Source organism: Podarcis cretensis, assembly GCF_951804945.1.
Source record: "Podarcis cretensis genome assembly, chromosome: 1".
NCBI lineage: Eukaryota > Metazoa > Chordata > Lepidosauria > Squamata > Lacertidae > Podarcis > Podarcis cretensis.
In genome coordinates, this window is record NC_137170.1 from 133,390,190 (window position 1) to 133,411,703 (window position 21,514).

The window sequence follows — 21,514 nt, forward strand, 5'->3', positions numbered from 1 at the left end:
GCTCCCCCGCCTCTCTCAGAGGCCGAGATGCTGCATCACGGCACCTGCTGGCTACCTCTGTTCCATTATTGGGAAGGAAGGAAGCTCATGCGCCCTGCTTGCCTGCATTTCGCAGGGTGCTGCTGTAGCTTTGGAGTTCAGTACATACCAGCATCTCTCTCTCCCCCCCCCTCCTCCCTCTCTCACAGGGAGGCCCACCCATGAGGCAAGCTGAGGCGGCTGCCTCAGGTGGCAGGATCCACAGGGGCAGCAGATCCCGATGTAGCTCTTTATTCAGGGCTGGCCCATCCATGAGGCAAAGTGAGGCCACCACCTTGGGTACCAGCATCCACAGAAGCAGCAGGTCCCGATGATGTAGCTCTTTATTTGGGGCCGGCCCACCCATGAGACAAGGTGAGGCAGCCCACTCAGGCAGCAGGATCCACTGGGGCAGCAGACCCCGATGATGTGGCTCTTTATTTAGCGCCGGCCCACCCATGAGGCAATATGAAGCTGCTGCCTCAGGATCCAGAAGGGCAGCAGACCCTGATGACGTGGCTCTTTATTTAGCGCCGGCCCACCCATGAGGCAATATGAAGCTGCTGCCTTACGATCCAGAAGGGCAGCAGACCCCGATGACGTGGCTCTTTATTTAGCGCCGGCCCACCCATGAGGCAATATGAAGCTGCTGCCTCGGGCAGCACGATCTACAGGGACAGCAGCAGCAGGAGGACCCCCCTTCTCGTGAGGCAGCCCACTCAGACAGGAGGATCCACTGGGGCAGCGGACCCTGATGATGCCCTCTTTATTTGCGGCAGGCCCACCCATGAGGCAATATGAAGCTGCCTCAGGCGGCAGGATCCACAGGGGCGGCAGCAGCAGGAGTACCGCCCTCCTCGTCACTGACGTAATTCACCCCTTCCATTTTGTGGTTCACCTCAGGTGCTCTCCCTCAACTCGGCGGCCACTCAGAAGAAGCAAGGCACGGAAAAGGATCCCCGAAGCACCACCGCCACCACAAAAAAATCCCCGCCATTTCCCTCGAGCGCGCGCTCTCTCTCTCTCTCTCCCCCTTACCTCAGGTGCCTCGCGCGCGGGGCTGAGGAGAGCGTGGCCTGGGTGGGCGGCTCTCGACGTCACGCGGCGCGGCGGCGGCGCGCGGGGCCTGAGGGCGGGCGGGCTGCCTCGACGGCGGCGAGAGGGAGCGCGCCTGCGTGTGGACGCGCCTGCGTGTGGCAGGTGCCGGCGGTGGCAGTGGCAGCGGCAGCAGCAGCAGCCGCCGCGTCCACCTGAGGGGAGAACCGCCGCTGCGCCCTGCCGCGCCTTCCTGCCGCTCTCTTCTTCTTCTTCCTCGCTCCCTGCACCATGAGGGAAGAGGCGCCTCCGTCGCCGCCGTGAGCTGCTCGGCCGCTTCCTCACCGTCCTCCAGGCGAGGCGTCCCCCTCGCCGCCGCCGCCGCCGCCCGTCCTACCCCGGGGGAAGCTATGAGCCATGAAGCCGCCTGGCAGAACTTCCCTCCGGCGGCAGAAGCAGCAGCAGCAGCCGCCCTTCTCCGGCCGCCGCCGCCTCTCGGGCTCCGCCGCCGCCGCCGCCGCCTTGCTTTGCCCGGCTCGGCCGCCCAGCTCCATCCCCCTCCTCTTTCTGGCGCTCCTGCTTTTCTGCTCAGGGTCCCCGAGGATCTGTGGGGTCGCCGGTGAGTGCCCGCTTGAGGGAGGGAGGGGGGGCGGAGAGAGATCCTGGAGGGATCCTGTATTGTGCGCGTGAGCTTGGACCGATCCTGGATCTCCCTTACACGCGCAGCTCTCTTTTTTTGCGCGCTCGTGTGTGGTGCCAATGAGCTAAGAAATAAACGGGGGTGGGGTGTTCTCTCTTTCTTTTTTTTTGGGGGGGGGTTTTGAATATATCGCGCATGTGGTGCTACACATAACGAGTCTGTTTTAGTCTGCAGATCCCACCGCCCTGGCTTCTTAATGTTGGTTAATAACAGACCTGGGGAGATGAACCAGAAAAAGGAAAAAAAAAAAAAAGGGGGGGGGGAGAAAAATCACCTTCGTGACAACCGGCGAGAAGTTCTTGTTCCGCACCGTCCGCACAGATTTGTTTCGGTCTTGACGCAGTTCCTTACCTCCATGGCATCCTGCCTGGTCTTCGGTAGGAATAATTGATCGTGACTGCAGCCGGATTCCTCCTCTGATCGCTCCCCCCCCCCTTCCCCACGTCTAGATCATATATGTGTGTGTGTGTGTGTCTGTCTGTCTGTCTTTGCAAATATGAAATTGTTTTTACATGGCGGACCTGTATATTTACTGTGTTACGGCGACTGGTGCTTACTGGTTTATAAGGATGGGCATGAAATGGTTTCGGGAGCCTCTGATGCAGCAAAACGCTGCTGGCAGGCTTTCAAGGGTGCTGTTTTTGTGCAGGGTCTTAATGCAAAATAGAACAAGACAAGCAGGATAATGAGGGTTTCGGATACTGCCCCTTCTTGCACTGCTCATCCGAGGGAACCTACCTTTTGCGAACAGAAGGGGGGTTGCGGTGTTCTTCGAGAACCCTGGGGTTTTGTCTGCAAAGAGATATGTGCTTGTTACTTATCCCATGAAGCATGTTTATACGGGAGTTTATTGAGACTTTCTCTCTGGTAAGTGTGCTTAGGAGTCCATCACTAAAGTTAAAGGAATAGTGAAAAGTTGCCCTTATGTAAAGGGAATTGATTAACATTCAGTACACATGGGTTTATGGCTTGAGTTGCTTGCAGTAGAATCACTGATTTGTACATAGCCACATTTATGTGGAAAAGTGGCAGAAATAGGGTCATGAATGGCAGGATTGTCCTTAAAAGAACTTGTTTCAAGGGTTCAGATCCCTGCATTTTGAATTTCATGATGCAAAACTATATAAAATCAAATAAGGAGTTATATGTACAAATAAGTACAAAATCTAATCAAATTAATTGGTTTCATGAGGGTTACTGTATATTTATTTTAGCAATTTAGCAAGATGCAAAACATATTACAAAAAGTGTTCTGTTCCTCTGTGAATTGATGGTAGGTTTGTCTGTCTTCCCCAGCTCTGCATTGGAATGAAACTGCAGAAGAACTAGAAAAAAGCCAGGCAGACGAAGATACTGCATTTCAACAGACTAACAGCAGTAGCTACAAAAATAACAGTCGAAGCAGTGCATTCCAGAAAGAAATCACATTGCCTTCAAGACTTGTATATTATCTCAATAGAGACTCTGAAAGTCCTTATCATGTCTTGGATACAAGGACAAGGCACCAGCAAAAACACAATAAGGTAAGCTGTTTTTTAAAAAATAAATAAAAGCAATACAGTACCGTGACTCAAAATAGTCATGTCTCTTGAGGGATTGTCTTACTTTAAGAATGTTTATTCAGCATGTCTGTAATGCTTCAGAATTCACTGCACAGTTCTTGGGTCTGAAAGATGCGTCAGTCAAAAAATAGGGTTCAAATACCAAGAGACCTTGCAGGTAACAATACCCTTGTCAAATTTCAAGGATTATTACTGCTACCACAGAACAAAACTTGAAGTTCAAACCATGGTTTACTTGTTTCTTTAGAGGCCTAAAATATTTTGCCCTCCATCCAGCTTACCTGATTGAGAAAAATAGAATCACATTGGTAGAATAACTATGTAATCTTTCTGTGTTACAGACACAGGGGACCCCAGAGAATTACAGTTCTAATTTCTTTATCTTAAACAGGAAGCCATTTTTAAAGCAAAGCACAGAGGGCAAGATTCAAATGTCATGCCAATGGTTGTGACAGGACTTCCTATCCTCCCCGCTGCAGCCCCCTGCGCCTGCCCCCCCAGTCTGCTCTGGAGTTCCATTTAACCTTCTGGAGCAGATTTGGAGGCATGGGGGTTTGCAGGGGGAGATGAGGAAAGATAAGCCCTGTTCCAACAACAACAACAATTTATTATTTATACCCCGCCCATCCGGCTGGGCTTCCCCAGCCACTCTGGGCGGCTTCTAAAAATACTGTAATACATCAAACATTAAAAGCTTCCCTAAACAGGGCTGCCTTCAGACGTCTTCTAAAAGTCTGGTAGTTGTTCTTCTCTTTGACATCTGGTGGGAGGGCGTTTCACAGGGAGGGCGCCACTACTGAGAAGGCCCTCCGCCTGGTTCCCTGTAACTTGGCTTCTCGCAGTGAGGGAACCCCAGAAGGCCCTCGGTGCTGGACCTCAGTGTCCATTGTGCAAGTGGATACCATAATTGTGTATCACTCTCAGGTCTTGATACAGCTAAAATTGTTCATGGCTATGTGCTTTTGAAAACAATGGCGCTAAAGGTGATAGCAATCAACTTGTTCTATTGATTTCAATGGGCTTAATTGTAGCTAGCTGTAGCTCAGTCAAGTCATGGTGTTCAGAAGCACATTACAAAATAAATGAATGACCCTTCTGTTTGCTGACAGTAATGTACAAGTTGGATATAAGTCTGTCAGTTTCATCTGTTATGTATTACAACCTTATGCCCTCACTGAAAGCTGTGCTTTTCCCAACATGTCCATAAGAAATGGGCCCAGATATGAGTTTATCCAGCTACAAAGTCTATCTGATAGAGTGTGTGTTGCAACCCATTTATGAATATAATTCAGTTCCAGTACTGGTTTGGCAGACTTTGTTAGCGTAGATGGACTGACATTACAAAGGAACTTTTGAAGAAGAACCCTAACTTGGGAGGGAAGAAACCAAAATAGTCTCATAAGAATTAAATGTCATGGAGTGTTGAAAGACTTAACTGGGGAAAAGCTGCCAACTGCATGGGAGGGAGAATGGAATCCAGCAACTTGAAAGGGAAGAGACAAGAATGGAATCAGTCATCTCATGGCCATTTCCTGGTTCACACATTGGTTTAAAATGTCACCACAGAAGACAGATCTGTCCATAGGCATGAGTGAAGAAATTGAAGATTCCAATGTACTTGATACTGGGCAACCCGCTAAGAATCACAAAATGGTGGAGCAAAGCACAAGATGGAAACAGCCCAGTGAACCCCAAAACACCCCAATGAGGACTGAGCATGCTCAGTGCAGGATGGTGACTGGCCAAGGGGGAGTGGAAGGCAGTGGCTGGAAACCTTAACAGGAGCATTCCACACTGCAACCTGTTTCAGGGGCATGCTTCTCATAAGTATATTTGCCACCTTGCCAATAGACACCTGTTTTGTGCTTTCTAATTGCAGGTGTGCTATAAGATTGACATCGTTCAGTCTTTTTCTCTGAGGGACAGGGGAGAGCCAATTACCTGCATTCTAATATAGGATGCTTCTTGGGTATTTCTTAATAGCATTATTTCAAGTTAAAGAGTAGCACTTCCTCTCATTATTAGTAGTTTTGTGCTACTGGAACCAAAGGGTTGCATGGTAAGCCTAAAGTCTTTGGGCTATAGCCAATGCTAATCCTACTCAGAGAAGACCTAGTCAAATTAATGAACCTAAGTTAGTCATGCCCATTAATTAACCTCATTGGGTCTTCTCTGAGTTGGACAAGCACTGGGTACAACCCTTTGTATCACGTGTCAGGTCACTTCTTAAACTTAGGAGATCTTTGACATCCACTTCAAACTTAGACCTTTGATTTTTAAATTAAGGCCATTTCTATAGCATTAACTCCTAAAATCTAACTATAATCGCTTCCATAATAATGGGAAATATTGGATTATGGTAAATACTAAAAATAATCAATTGTGGCAATACATGATTGAGATTCAGAAGGACCTGGGCTTGTGCACAAAACACTCCCTTGGATGTTCTAGAGGCAGTCAGTTAAAATGGCTAGTTTCCTTGCTAGTTTCCCCTGGAAAAAAGATAAATGTTCTCAGCCATACAGTGGTGCCTCGCAAGACAAAATTAATTCGTTCTGCGAGTCTCTTCGTCTTGCGGTTTTTTCGTCTTGCGAAGCACGGCTATTAGCGGATTAGCGGATTAGCGCTGTTAGCGGCTTAGCAGCTATTAGCAGCTTAGCGGCTTAGAAAAAGGGGGGGAGGAGGAAAAAAACTTGCAAGAACTCGCAAGACGTTTCGTCTTGCGAAGCAAGCCCATAGGGAAATTCGTCTTGCGAAGCACCTCAAAAGACGGAAAACCCTTTCGTCTAGCGAGTTTTTCGTCTTGCGAGGCATTCGTCTTGCGGGACACCACTGTACTTGTTGTTCCATCTGCACAAGTGTTCCAGCCTCCCAGACAGAATGATCCCCCACTGTCCTCTTTGCACTGTTCTGGGCATTCTGCTCTCCTAGGCCTGTTTGGGTGCTCAGGGCTTCCACTGGGGCTTGTTAGGTGAATCCCGCACAATATATACCAGTGATATACACTCATGATTTGAGTGTGGATCCTTTGGCAGCCAAAACAGCACTATCTGTGCGCAGGTGAAAAGTAGCAGAAGGCTTGGGAGAACTCCATGGTTTAGAGAAGTACCAAAATATTTAAAATACACTCTTAAGGGTTATGGGGACTCCAAAAAAGCTTATTGAGGGCTGAGCGTGCTCAGTGGACACAGGGTGCTGGCCGGCTGTTAGAGTGCAGGGAACAAAATGGGAGGGGTAGGAGAGAACAGAATGAAATATGCTAGAAAAAGGGCATGGCTGGGATCCAAAACAAGAGCTCTCTATGCTGCATCATTTTGTTGGAGTTTCCATATGTCAGGTTCAAAGTCCACCTTGCATGAGGGTCTCTGGACAGCTTTAGGCTAGTTAATGGTCTGATCTAGTCTGCAGGGTTGTTGGGAGAAAATGAAAAGTCCATGTATGTAATCTTGAGCTTCAGGGAGGGCAGATTTCAAGACTGATGAATACGTGAATATCTATATGTGGAGCTTTGCTGAATTAATTATACACCAAGGTTGGCATAACTGAAAGATAAAGGCCACAGCAATCTGGAGCCGAGTGAGTGATTCAGCAAAAGGAGCTGACAGAGAAAAGAGAAAAATAGCTCTAAATATCTGAGATTCTGAGATGAAAGACTTCGGTTAATGCAATAGTTACACAGAACTGTGTGTGCAAATCTTGTTTGACATAGGCCTCTTGTCAGCTGGTTCATTGTGAAACATGCTTTATTCCTCCTAGGGGGTGGTACGTATATAGAGACTCCTAAAGCACACATGTTTTGGCAGTGGCCAAGATATAGATATGGATGATTTGGAACCTTATCTTTACATCTCAACTAATTGAGAATGTCACCATACTTTGTACCCCTCAGCCCCTTCTTCTGTGGGTGTCAACACTTCAATAAACTCTCTAGTCCTTATGAATCATGCACATAGTCTTGCAGGCTGCTTACCTCTGCTTGACTGTATCTATGCACCAGCCACGAGCAACAGCATAGTCTCTGACTCAGGGGGTGGGGGGGAGAGCCAGCCAGATTAGAAGGACTGCAGAGGTGCTATAATGAAATCTCAACAACAAGCCTGAACTGGAGCAAGTTGGCCAGGACTACCCTTGAACGGAGACCCCCAGAGGCAATGCTTCCTTTGCCAGGTTTTGCTGATAGATCAGCCACCTCTCTGCCCTGGACTTGACACTCCCTAGTGCTTGCTTGTTTTTACGGGTCATGCCCCAGATGGAGTAAACCGAGAGGTGGATGAGTGTTAGGCTCAAACCAGAAGTCTCTTCCTCTAAGGATTTTCACTCCTCAGGAACAGGGTAGAGCATTGGACGCAGGAGTAGGGATGCTTGAGGAATTTCATTTCTGTGAATTCCAATATGAAATAATCTGATCTGCTCTTCCTGTATGAAAGTGTGGATCGTAACGTAATTATGCTATTCTTTTCATTTTGCAATTCTCTGAATTTTAGCGATACAGTTTTTAGCTCAAAAATAATTCAAAATAAGTTCTAAAATATGTATTTTAGGATAAAATATGTTTAGAAATGCATACACCGAAACTCAGAACACACAGATTAGCAACAAATTAATGTAGGAACAAAACACAAAAAGACATTCATAATTTATGTGGATGGGAAGTATAGTGATTTGTGCAGCCCTACCTAGGAGGGCATAAGGACTGAGATTGGCTCCACACATTGTTGGTGCAAGTTGCTAACTTAGAAATGCTTGAGTACCTGCTATCTGATTATGCTGCACTGTTGAACCTTGCTGTGTCTTTTGAACTGATGATCAAGGCAGAACAGTATGTTTCTTCATAGAGGCTACATACATAGGACTATGGAACTGTAGGGCTGTTTGGATCTGGTGGTAGTTTAAACAATGAGGTAGGATCCTTCATAGTACCCAGCTATACTCAAGACAGCTTATCAAATACAAATCTAAATTACATAACAAGTTAAAATCGACACAAACGTGAAATCAAATAGCAGTATAACAACATCATATAAATACATCAGGAACAAGCAAATAAAAGAAATTATCATAGCTGGTAAGTGAAAGGGCAATTAAAACATGATGAAAGCCATATCAACAATAGAAAATGAAAAAGATATTGGAGGCTCTGACTAAAAAATGCCAGAGTAAAATAATCTTCAAAGTCTGCTGAAAAGCTGGCAAGGAGGAGGCCAGAGGGATTTCTTTTGGGAGGCTATTTCGTAACTTAGGCTCCACAACTGAAAAGACCCCTTTTCATGGTCCGCTATCTACACTTCCTTTGGCAAAGGGACCATGAGAAAACCTTAAGAAACTGAAGATGAATTTCCAATAGGTTCATAGGGGAGGAGACAATTTGTATTTCCTGGTTCTGAGCCTGAAAACTAGCTGGAAGGCAGTGAAGTTGGAACAAAATTGACCTAATATAGTTTGGCATACCAGCTCCAGAAATAAGTTTAGTCACAGCATTCTGAACAAGCTTTCCTTAGGAAATCCCCCATTTTTTTGGTATGTAGTTGGTAAAAAGCACTCCAGTGTTGTCAACTGTGCATGACACATCCAGGATTACCTTGATTCTGCAGACCTGTTGCTTCAGGGTCTGTGCAACACTATCTGGAACTGGCTGAGCACCGCTTTCAGTATAATCAGTACCATCAATTAGTAGTACTTCCATCTTGTCTGGATTAAATCTCCATTTGTCCACCCACCAATTTCAGTACTCCCGGCAGATATAATTTACAACTTCACTGCCTCCCCAGGACTGGGTGATGAAAATGAGAGACTGAGCTGAGTATCATCAGTAAACTGATGACACCACAGACCAAATCTCTGGGTGACTTTTCCCAGCGGTCTCAGATAATAAGAATGTGGCTAGTAATCTTCTAAATTGCCCCATGCCAAAGGGACCAAGGGCTAGGGAGATTGCATTGCATCTTGTTTACACAGGTAAGATTGCTTCAAAGATAGCTTGAGAAAATATCAGGAAACCAGGCTAAAACAGCTACATATCATTTCATGTCATTTTTATTTATTAATTACAATCAGAACATTCTTCACAATACTGTTAGTTGCAGTTGGTTCCCATGTGCATTATATCTTTGCCTCAAGAAAGATAAAAGGAAAGGAAAATAAAGGAATTCCAACATTGTAAAGGAGGGGGGACAGGAGAAAATGAGTTATATAGTTAATAAGCTATTACTTAAGGTAGCATTGTTAGTCTTTTCAGAATTGACATAGTGTATTCTTTGAAGCGTGGGACGCAGGTGGCACTGTGGGTTAAAGCCTCAGCGCCTAGGGCTTGCCGATCGAAAGGTCGGCGGTTCGAATCCCTGCGGCGGGGTGTGCTCCCGCTGCTCGGTCCCAGCGCCTGCCAACCTAGCAGTTCGAAAGCACCTCCGGGTGCAAGTAGATAAATAGGGACCGCTTACCAGCGGGAAGGTAAACGGCGTTTCCGTGTGCGGCTCTGGCTCTGGCTCTGGCTCTGGCTCTGGCTCTGGCCAGAGCAGCGATGTCACGCTGGCCACGTGACCCGGAAGTGTCTCCGGACAGCGCTGGCCCCTGGCCTCTTAAGTGAGATGGGCGCACAACCCCAGAGTCTGTCAAGACTGGCCCGTACGGGCAGGGGTACCTTTACCTTGAAGCAATTTAAGGGAAATAAAGCTATTATATTCACATTAATATATTGTTGTTGTTTAGTCGTGTCCGACTCTTTGTGACCCTATGGACCAGAGCTCGCCAGGCCCTCCTGTCTTCCACTGTCTCACGCAGTTTGGTCAAACTCATGTTAGCTGTGCTCTGGCAAGGGGTTATATATGCACATGGAAGCAGAGTCCCTAGCTAGATGGCAAACTGTGTTTTCAAACTAGTGCTTTACATGTAGTTCCAGTCCTCTCCTAGATCCAACCATTGGGGCTGTCTGCATGTGTGATGGCACATCTCAGTTTTAGGAGATGGGAGCAGGCTAGACCTTTCAAAAGGGCTTTGCATGTGCAGTTCCAGCTGCTCTGTAAATACATAGTTGGATTACAGTCAGTGATGATTATTTTTGGCTATAGCGGTTAGAATGCCTGTAGTGAGAGTATTAAGCGCCCTGAATGTTAAGAAGGCTAATAGTCTTCATTGAGTATGCCACAACCTCAGATAAACAAAGAGGTTATCCTGCTTTGCTTACAAACTCTGTTGATTGTTTTAATAGGATTGCCGGTTCAACATAAGCAGCAAACTACTGTAGAATAATGAATTATTTAAAAAGGGATTCTGAAACAATTAAGGGCTAAAATAAGGCTTTGCCACATTTAGTTACCTTTTCAAAAATGCTGTCAAATTCATCATGTGGGAAGGATGAACTATAAAAAATTCTTAATGGTAGGGTGGAGTATAACTGTGTATTTCATAGGAAGAGGACGTAGTGGTGTGTAATTTCTTGGGGGTTCATGTTAGTTACACAGCCAGAGTATTTGAAATCATTTTGTCACCATGAAACTTCTAGAGCTGTGTTTTTTAGGTACTTTTGTTTATTTATTTACATACTTACTACAAAGTTTATATGCTACTGTTTAGCTAGTAAGGCAGGGGTCCCCAACTGTGGGCAGAATTGCTCACCAGACAAACTGTGGCAGGTACCCCATCCCCACAACCTGCTCTTTTGGCTACAACAGAATGCTTCTTTCATTTTCGTGGGGATGGGGAAAGCACCTGGAAGAGATTCAGGACCACAGGTAATGTTCCTATTGTTGAAGCCAGTCATCCAAGTTGTCTCTGCAAGGTCCTAGAGCAACTAGCTAAGTTTTATAACAGGGCTAGGTAGATATTGCCTGGGGGCCTGACCTTGGGTTCTGCTTCTTGGCTAGTTAAAAGGCTGGTGCCTTCTTCAGCCACTGTTGGTTCCTTCAGATTAACTGGCGTTCTAGCTGTGAAGAACACTCCTCAGAGTTCTATTGATTCCCCAAGGTGTTTGTGGACCAGCCATGAGAGTCTGGCAGCAGGGGTATCTCTCCAGGGTTTGGGGAGAGGAGGTGGGCTCCAGTGTCCTTGGACCCACACAGGATGGACCAGGGACTGGATCTAGCTCCTTCAAAGAACTTCAGTTTGCTGAAGGACACTCCATCTGAAAAGTCCTGGTTCTAACCTTGGCTCCCCCTTAATCCTTGCTTCAGACTTTCATGCCAGGCTTGTCTTCTCTCTCTGACAACACCCCCAACTTCTCATTGATTGCCGTCAACATTAATGATTATACTAGTCAAATATTTCAAGGAGGAGACTATGTAGATGGCAGCCAACTCCGTTTGTATTTCATTTCGACGTTATATTGAGTTTCCAGCCATTTGAATTTGACTTCAGACCCACTTATGGGATGGAGGCAGGTTTGGATGCTCAGGTGAGTGATATATGCTGGGAACCACGAAATGTAGAACTGTTAGTTCAGTTGGACATCTCAACGGTTTTTGATACTATCAGCGATGGCATCATCATGGATCACTTGCCTAGCATGGGACTTTGAGGCATCATTTTACAGTGGTTCTGGTGATATGTGTTGGACGCCTTCTGTTGGACGCCTTGTTTCAGGGGTTCCTCCTCAGGTACCAGCTCGGAGGACCCTTCAAGGGGATCCTCAGCATTGAACTCAGTGGACCCAGCCTACTCTAATCCTGCCCTTAGGCTACAATCCTATCTCATTGAAACAAGTTGTGTATATTTCTGAGTATACATTTTATTTATTTATTTATTTATTTATTTATTTATTTATTTATTTATTAAATTTATACACTGCCCTATACACAACAATCTCAGGGCGGTTCACAAAAATAAAATAATAAAAAATAAAATAAAATAAATGTCAAAATATTTAATGCATGTTGCCACACCAGAGGTTTACAATTTTCATACAAAAACACATCAAGCAGAGGAAGAGAAGAATATAGTGCAAAGTGTCCACGGTTAGGATTCCACAGTTTGTGCATGAGCTGGTGTGCTGTGAATAATTTGGCAAACTAACAGAATAACTTTTGTGTGTTTCTCGCCTTCTCCCGCTTCCCTCCTTGTCTTCAGGCTGTGCATCTGGCTCAGGCAAGTTTCCAGATTGAAGCCTTTGGATCTGAATTTATTCTTGACCTCTCCCTGAATAAGTAAGTGCATGTTTATGGCCATTTTTTCTTCCTTTTGTATTATTAGCCTTGAGCTGTTTTAGTTTTAAGAAATGAGGAGGCTCTGCAGTCGTTTCCTGAAATACTGTTTGATCATTGAAACCCTTTAAAAGAGGCAAAATCTGTGGAGGAAATGTCTGTCGAAGACTACTAGCCATGATGGCTCAGCTCTGCCTGAATACCAGCTGCTGGAAACCACGGGAGAGGGCAGGGCTCTTGTGTTTGGGTCCTCCTTGTGAGTTTTCCCCAGGCATCTCCTTAGCCACTTTTGAGTGTAGAATGCTAGACTTCTGGGCTGCATCAATAGGAGTATAGCATCTAGATCAAGGGAAGTAATAGTGCCACTGTATTCTGCTCTGGTCAGACCTCACCTGGAGTACTGTGTCCAGTTCTGGGCACCACAGTTCAAGAAGGACACTGACAAACTGGAACGTGTCCAGAGGAGGGCAACCAAAATGGTCAAAGGCCTGGAAACGATGCCTTATGAGGAACAGCTAAGGGAGCTGGGCATGTTTAGCCTGGAGAAGAGGAGGTTAAGGGGTGGTATGATAGCCATGTTCAAATATAAAAAGGATGTCACATAGAGGAGGGAGAAAGGTTGTTTTCTGCTGCTCCAGAGAAGCGGACACGGAGCAATGGTTCCAAACTACAAGAAAGAAGATTCCACCTAAACATTAGGAAGAACTTCCTGACAGTAAGAGCTGTTCTACAGTGGAATTTGCTGCCAAGGAGTGTGGTGGAGTCTCCTTCTTTGGAGGTCTTTAAGCAGAGGCTTGACAACCATATGTCAGGAGTGCTCTGATGGTGTTTCCTGCTTGGCAGGGGGTTGGACTCGATGGCCCTTGTGGTCTCTTCCAACTCAATGATTCTATGATTCTATGACTAGATGGGCCATTGGCCTGCTCCAGAAGGTTCTTCTTAGGTTCTTATGCTTACCTGTGCTAGGCTGCAAAGAAGTACATGTATTGTTGTTATTATTATATATTTATTTATCACCTGCCTTTTTCCCTGACAAGGACTCAAGGTGGCTTACAGATAAAATAAGAACAGCAAAAAGCATAGAAAAGAACTAATACAAATCATTAAGAAACAATTAAACATTAATAGAATTAAAACTATGTAGACAACCACAACAAAAACAGCATGCCACCAGCCCCCTTGTTAAAAGCAGCCAGTTCCCCAAAGCCTGTTAGAACAAGGCAGGGGGACAAGAAGTGGGGAGCCAGTCTAAATTATCTAGGGGAGGGAGTTCCAAAGTTGGGGAGCAGCCACCAAGGAGGCCTTCTTCTGCATCCCTACCAAGTGTCCCTGTGAGGGTGGTGGGACTGAGAGAAGGGCCTCCCTCCAAAGATCTCAGAACCCATATGAGGGAATATGGTCTTTCACTTGGTTGGACCAAAGCTGTGTAGGGCATCATAGGTCATAACCGGCTGTGATGGGATGATGAGCTGCTTGTGCGTAAAAGCTTAGTCCCTCAGGGTTTGCTCAGCTTAGCAAAACTCTGTCTTTAGCGGAGCCCTTAAGCATGGCTCCCTCATTCGCTGGCAGAATCCGACAGTGGGCGTTTGCGGAATCTCTTCCAACATAAAAGCTCCTTAACGGAAACGCGTCTTCTGGACTCTCGGCGTGACAGTTTCCGGCGAGGTGTGGGTGTCCCTATAGGAGGTCCTGAAACCTCCTCACTGTTTTCGCTGGAAGTGTCCCAGAGCCCTTCTTCCGACTCCCTTTCCCTCGGAGCTCCTTCTCTCCCCCTGCTGGTTCCTTCCTCTGCTGTTAAGTCTCTCCTAACCTCCTTGAGCCCTTCCACCACCTGCTCTGATGGCAGTTCCCTGACACCGGCACTTGGAATTGTGCTCGGAAACAGACTGATAGCCAGTGGAACTGTTATAACAAGGGAGCCATATGCTTCCTATAACCATCCCTGGTCAACAATTTGGCTGCAGCCCTTTCAGTGAGTTGAAGTGTCTGAGCAGTTCCATTTACAGCATGCTATAGTAATCCAAATGGGATGTAACTATGGGTTGTATCTGCAAACCCAGACTCAAGCCTGGCCACAGCATTCTGAACTTCAGATGATTGCAACTTTTGGTAGTGACCATAACAAGGTAAGATCTGTGAAATGTTATGAGTCGGTTTAGAAGTGGGAAGGCTTCTAGCCCTCCACACTCCTGCCCTTTTTCTGCCCTTGAACTCTCTCATGCTTCACTTACCTCTTGCCCATCACTCCTCCTCAGTATTGATTCAAAACCGGGAATAAAAGCAGAATGAAGTGGGTCTCAATAATCTGCTTATTCGAAGCATATCTGCAGCTGGTTGACTGACACTCTTTTGATCACCTTGGCCATTAAGAGAATATTAGAGACTGAACAGTAGTTTTCTTAAATTGCTGGATCATGGCAGGAGGACAACATCTTTCAAGGCCATGGGTATAACTCCCTTCCATAGTGAGCCATTAACTGCTCCATCCAGTAAATCCCTTCCTGCTAGGTTTTATTAGTCATGATGGACAGGATTAAAGGCGATTTACGAAAATAAATAAAACTGGAGAAAAAGTAAAAGGAAATTAAATAATTTAAGTGCAAAGTGTAGCCAAAAAAAAAAGCATGGTCAGCTTATATGGTCCTTGCTTGACTATTTCAGCCATTTTAAGCGAGAATGCATCAGCACAAATATTTGTCAGCTGTGCAGAAGCACCATTCTCTTATTGAAGTTCAGTTAAGATCTGTTTTTGATTATTTTGTTAGTAGCGTGACTGCTTTTGGAGCGAGAAAAGAATGTTTATGAAACTTACTGGATTTGCAACCAGTTAAATTATTTTAAAATGTGGACTCGCATATTAGCACATCTTTCACATACTGATAAATTTGTCTCGGGAACTGCATTTTAGCTGAACTAGAAGTTATTTAGGTTCTAACACCTAACTTCTCTGTTCCATCATGGTCAATGAAATGATGACATTCAGAGTCATGCTTAGCGTTATCTACTGTCACCATAAAAAATGTGTCCATTAGAAATGTGCAAAGCAGGTGAAAAACAGGAGTTTTGCTGGATAAGAGATGGGAAAAGTCAGCAAATAAGTTGATAGGAAGAAAGCAGAGGTAAGAAGGGCTTTTTAAGGTTCCTTTAAAGGAAATTGTGGAGGAAATTTAGTGCACAAAATACACACTTTTTAAATTGTTACAGGTCATTGTACAGTATTTATTTTCAAAAATTAGATAGGGCAATAATCTATCACACTAGCAGAATGGCGTTATGATCTGTTGAGGGTAGTTGGAGAGACACAATTTATACTGCAGGGAACACTCAGTGTTCATTTGCAGTGTTTCTTTGCACAGATGAATTGTCCCCTCTTCCTTTAAGGATTCTTATCAGTTTTTTCAAGGGTAGGGAAGCTTTGCAACAATGTCCTTTAGCTGCACTGCTGTGAAAATGTTTGTTATTTATTTGAAGCAATTTTATCCTATTGAGAAAAGGTTCTCAGAGCAGCTTGCAAGGACCTGAAGAAAGTCACATATAAAGTATGCATTTCAAGCAACATAATTGACACGAAGCTGATATATTACCTTAATGATTTTAAAATAAAACATGGCAAAGGAGGTAGAATGCACATTTAACGCAGCAAAATTAACAAAAAAAATCTTAAACATTTCAAATGAAAACATTACTAAAGGAAGTCAAATATAAAATGCACATTTAAAGCAGCATAATTAGCAAGAGAATAAAATAAAATATCACAAGCATAGAACATATATGCTGCTGTTGCTGCCAATCCTGCCATTGGTGGTTTATGGTGAGTGGTGGCTGTGGAAGCTCAGGCTCAATGACCTGGGTCTGTACTACGGGCTTATCCACACTTAGCTTTCCTCCATGCTTTTTTGGCAAGGTATGTGCTTTAAAGCTCTGTGAGCACCCTTTTTTCGCCCCAGAGCTTTCCCTGCGTAAACCTGCTCTTTAAAGCCGAATTGGAACAAACGGCAATCCACAGAAAACTCAACTTGCTGTTTGTTGTACTTCAGCTTTAAAGAGCGGATTATCGCAGGGAAAGGTCTGAGGCGGGGGAAAAACACTTGGACACAGAGCTTTAAAGCGCAGATCTGTGCCTGGAAAGCACAGGGCAAAAGTTAAGTGTGGATAAGCCCCAAGAGACAGCCAAGATCAGGGGTCAGCAAACTTTTTCAGCGGGGGGGCCGGTCCACTGTGCCTCAGACCTTGGGGCGGGGGCAGACTATATTTTTTGGGGGGGAAATGAACAAATTCCTATGCCCCACAAATAGCCCAGAGATGTCGGCTTTAGAAGGTGATTGGGCCGGATCCGTCCCCCGGGCCTTAGTTTGCCTCCCCATGGCCAAGATGGTCTCTTCAGCAGCCTCAACTTTTGTAGCTGGAGCCAGTCAGGGCCCTGCCCTTCAAGCCAGCTGGGAAAAGGCCTGCAAGGCAGGGAGCAGGTCTTCCAGGACTCGCAGGCAAGATTTTTCACCACCTCTGAGTTGACCCCCTTTGTATTCCGTGCGTGTGGGTACAAGCCTTTTTCTTCCATCCTCTGATTTAGGGACTGATCCTCATGTTCTGTTAGAGATATAGTGGTGCCTCGCAAGACGAAAATAATCCGTTCCACGAGTCTCTTCATCTAGCGGTTTTTTCGTCTTGCGAAGCATCCCTATTAGCGGATTAGCGCGATTAGCGGCTTAGCGGCTTTTAGCGGCTAAGCGGCTATTAGTGGCTTAGCAGCTTAGAAAAAGGGGGGGGAGGGGAAAAACTCGCAAGACGTTTTCGTCTTGCGAAGCAAGCCCATAGGGAAATTCGTCTTGCGAAGCGCCTTGAAAAACGGAAAACCCTTTCGTCTAGCGGGTTTTTCGTCTTGCGAGGCATTCGTCTAGCGGGGCACCACTGTATTGATAAAACAATGTTTTCACGAGTCAGTACATTTTTTTAGCTTGTGTTTTCCCACAGCCTTGGTAGTATCCACCATCCTCCTTAACAGTTCTGCCATTTCTTTTATTTTCTGGGCTGATATCTGTCCCCATCTTGGTAGCCTCTTAGTTGAGAATTTCCTTTCCAGCGGGCTTTCGCCTCCCAGGGTTCACTGATGCATTTAACTTTAACTCTTCTCTTTCCTAATTTGGTGTATTGGTTTCATTGTTATACTATAATGTTGCTTTTGATATGTTGTCCTGAGCATTCAAAAACATAAAAAGCAGCATGTGAAAGCTTTGTTCTTCTTATTTTATTGTTTGTGTTGTAATTATTTATATGTTTTAAACAAGTTTTAATTCTATTAACGTTTACTTTTTAAAATTATTGTTTTTTCTTTGTTTTTAGGGTTTCTTGTTTTATCTGTAAAACAAGGGGTCCTGTCAGGGAAAAAGCAGGGGTATAAATAAATATATAATAATAATATAATTTTAGTAATAATATTTGTTTACACACGTGTTTATTAAGATAAAGTTGTTCAGTTGGGTGTAAGTAATGCCATAGTGAATACATCTAATCTTAATTTTCATAGAAAAAAAGTACAAGTGAATATGGTAGATTAACTGTGATAATCAATAATCAAGGCAAATATTCTTTATTACTTTATTGTTTGCAGGATGAATTATGTTAAAATATTGAATGGATAGATAACCATACTGAGCACATTCAGGTTTTCTAGCAGTATTGTTTAAAGAACTATATATATTTTCTCTCATTTCTTTGTAGTGATTTATTATCCTCTGATTATGTGGAGATTCATTATGAAGAAGGAAAACCACAATATTCAAAGGTAATGTAGAAATATTTTATCCTGGCCAAAGAGTGAGCATTTACCAGCATATCCTCTACATGTTCCCCCCTCCCTTTTCCTTGCACATTTCAAACTCTAGGCAGTTTTTGAGGTGCATTTCCTGTAGTGACATCTGTAACAGGGTCATTTCTGTTAGCAAGCTTACAGATACCACACCACCAAAAAGCACCCCGCATTGTCTGGAAGCATATTGCAATAGTTAGAAAAGGACCTGCACATCAGTGATCTTGCGTCAATTTGACACTCCTAAAATGGTTGCCGCCTATAATATAATAATTACAGATTGTATACACTTGGCAGTTAGGAACCACTTAACAAATGTAATTATTTTTGTTTTAGAGGAGCTATATTTAGTCATATTTTCCTGTCTGCTATTAAATTCATAAATGTGTACCGAGTGAAATTTCCTATGCCAAGCGTTAACAAAATTACGGTAGCCACCTGATGTATATTCATTGCTGAAAGCATAGATCATGCATTTTATGGTTTATGGAACTTACAGCATTAAGTAGGGCATCTCTTAAACGTATTGTAAATGTTTGCAGATTTCTACTAATTCTCACCTGTTCAAGTTGTGTGCAAAAGTGTAGAAGTTAGTATTCTAACTTTACCCATTTCTGTACTGTTAAGTTTGAAAAAAGATATTTAACGGATAGCATGTCAGTTAGGATTAGTGGAACGTAAAACTACGTTGCCTGCCTCATTGCAGTGCTCTCAGTCTGGCTGCTTGCATGGAACCATGCCTCCTTAGGTCATAATTATCCCGCCTTTACTTACAGAGATCGGCATTACCATTATCCTTTGCAGGTGAGGGCGCTTCAAAACTTTCCATAAGGATTTGGGAGACTGTGGGCCTGCTTAGATGTTATCTCTCCCCTTGCTTCTGTATATGTGAGATCAGAGGGAAACTTTTTGGCTTGTGTGCTTACTCCCTTGCTTCAGTCACCATGCATGCATAGACGATGTCCAAACCTGGAAATCCTATGGGTTTTTTTTAGAGTATGCCTCTAATGTTCCAAAGGGAATCAGTGTTGAAATAATTGTTGGATCTCACAGTTGGATGTTAACTTTTATGTGTGGTGAGGAAGTTTTGGTAATCCTGGGACCGTTCCATATTTCTCTGTATGCTGTGGGTTAAAGCCTCAGCGCCTAGGACTTGCCGATCGAAAGGTCGGCGGTTCGAATCCCTGCGGCGGGGTGCGCTCCCGCTGCTCGGTCCCAGCGCCTGCCAACCTAGCAGTTCGAAAGCACCCCCGGGTGCAAGTAGATAAATAGGGACCGCTTACCAGCGGGAAGGTAAACGGCGTTTCCGTGTGCGGCTCTGGCTCGCCAGAGCAGCGATGTCACGCTGGCCACGTGACCCGGAAGTGTCTCCGGACAGCGCTGGCTCCTGGCCTCTTAAGTGAGATGGGCGCACAACCCCAGAGTCTGTCAAGACTGGCCCGTACGGGCAGGGGTACCTTTACCTTTACCTAGATGTTGTGCTGCCCTCAGTTCCATGTTTCTCTTTTGCACTGTGGGAGGGCTTGGTGTATGTACTGCTACCTCATATGCACAGCTGCAATAAGACTGAAAAACTAGGAACCTAGCAACTTCATTGGCCTTCAAACGAATTTACAAAATATAGTTGTTGTGTTGTTTTTGTTTTTTAAAAAAACATCTTCCTGGCCCTTACTCAGTGCTAAAGGGACTATTTGCATTATCAGCAGCTCTGGAGTTGCTGAGTCATGAGTCTTACACAGAACCTTTGAGTCAGCAATTGCACCATCTTTGCATGCTGCAGTAACTTGATCTAGATTTCCTTGAGGATATTTACAGACTCAGTTGATTTGAAGAACCTTGAAATTGTGTGTTCCATAGCAGGTATCATTACATCCCGCAAATGCAGAACTGATTTATTACCCTGAAGGTCAAAGATAGCCCTTTAATATTTAATTTAAGGAAAGATTTTAATTAATTTTTTAATTTAAATTTAAATTGCCCATATGTGGAGACTTGAAACTGAGATGAAATAATTTAGAAATAATTGCTGCAAGACCAACGTATAATTGCTTCTTTGTGACCTTTGCAATAAGCCTTTTGAATGCGCAAACCATAGCATACAATTTTACTGAAAGCACTGGCTGACTGCAGAGGCATTTGGGCCTTCTGTTTTCTTAACATTTTTGTGCCAGAGTAGAGTTAGTAGTATGCACTTCCTGTGTTCCTTAGTGACCAGAGAGAATAAGTACATCATTGCATATCTGGCTAATTTGCTTTGTCATTTACTTTCTTGATAAGCTAGTAATCATTATTTTGTTCTTCCTCTCACAGGGCAGTGTTTTCCAGAGATCTTTATTTTATTCATTGATCTTAGAAAACAAAGTGAAGATAGCAACTCTGGTTTCAGATAGAAATACAGTGGTACCTCAGGTTACATACGCTTCAGGTTACATATGCTTCAGGTTACAGACTCCGCTAACCCAGAAATAGTGCTTCAGGTTAAGAACTTTGCTTCAGGATGAGAACACAAATCATGCTCCGGCAGCGCAGCAGCAGCAGGAGGCCCCATTAGCTAAAGTAGTGCTTCAAGTTAAGAACAGTTTCAGGTTAAGAACGAATTAAGTACTTAACCCGAGGTACCACTGTATAATAGATTCAGATTATACATCATATTACTTAAATCGTGCTTTTTTTCTAAAAAAAACCCCCAAAAACGTTTAGGGGTACTCTCATTTTAACTTGAGAAAATCACCATTTTATAGTTCAAATCGGGGAAAATAAATACAGTAAATGGACAAAACTACAAAGATTCACAAAATGTTTAGGGGTATGTGTCCTCCTAGGAAAAAAACACTGCTTAAACCACAGACTCCTAGATTATCAGTCAATTGACTGTACAGTGGTGCCTCACAAGACGAAATTAATCCGTTCCGCGTGTCTCTTCGTCTAGCGGTTTTTTCGTCTTGCGAAGCAAGCCCATTGATGGCTTAGCTATTAGCGGCTTATCGGATAAGCAGATAAGCGGCTTAGCAGCTTAGAAAAAGGGGGGGGGGAGGAAAAAAACCCTGCAGGAACTCGCAAGACATTTTCGTCTTGCGAAGCAAGCCCATAGGAAATTCGTTTTGCGAAGCACCTCCAAAACGGAATACTCTTTTGTCTAGTGGGTTTTCCGTCTTGCGAGGCATTCGTCTTGCGGGGCACCACTGTATTTCTAACTCCTCTGTAAATATTGTGCTCTCCTTTTAAAAGAACAATGGATTATTATTATTATAATAAAAACATG

At 44.3% G+C, this 21,514-nt stretch overlaps 1 protein-coding gene across 1 annotated transcript in view; it reads left to right on the forward strand.

Annotated features, from left to right (window-relative positions):
* Positions 1-1,286: 1,286 nt before the first annotated feature.
* ADAM23 (ADAM metallopeptidase domain 23) overlaps positions 1,287-21,514 on the forward strand; it is a 73,945-nt gene continuing 53,717 nt past the window's right edge. Inside the window, exons 1-4 of the mRNA XM_079983800.1 lie at positions 1,287-1,672; positions 3,050-3,276; positions 12,373-12,449; positions 18,165-18,228. Coding sequence (XP_079839926.1) covers positions 1,471-1,672; positions 3,050-3,276; positions 12,373-12,449; positions 18,165-18,228 — 570 coding nt within the window. The 5' untranslated portion in view covers positions 1,287-1,470. The remainder of the gene's footprint in view (positions 1,673-3,049; positions 3,277-12,372; positions 12,450-18,164; positions 18,229-21,514) is intronic.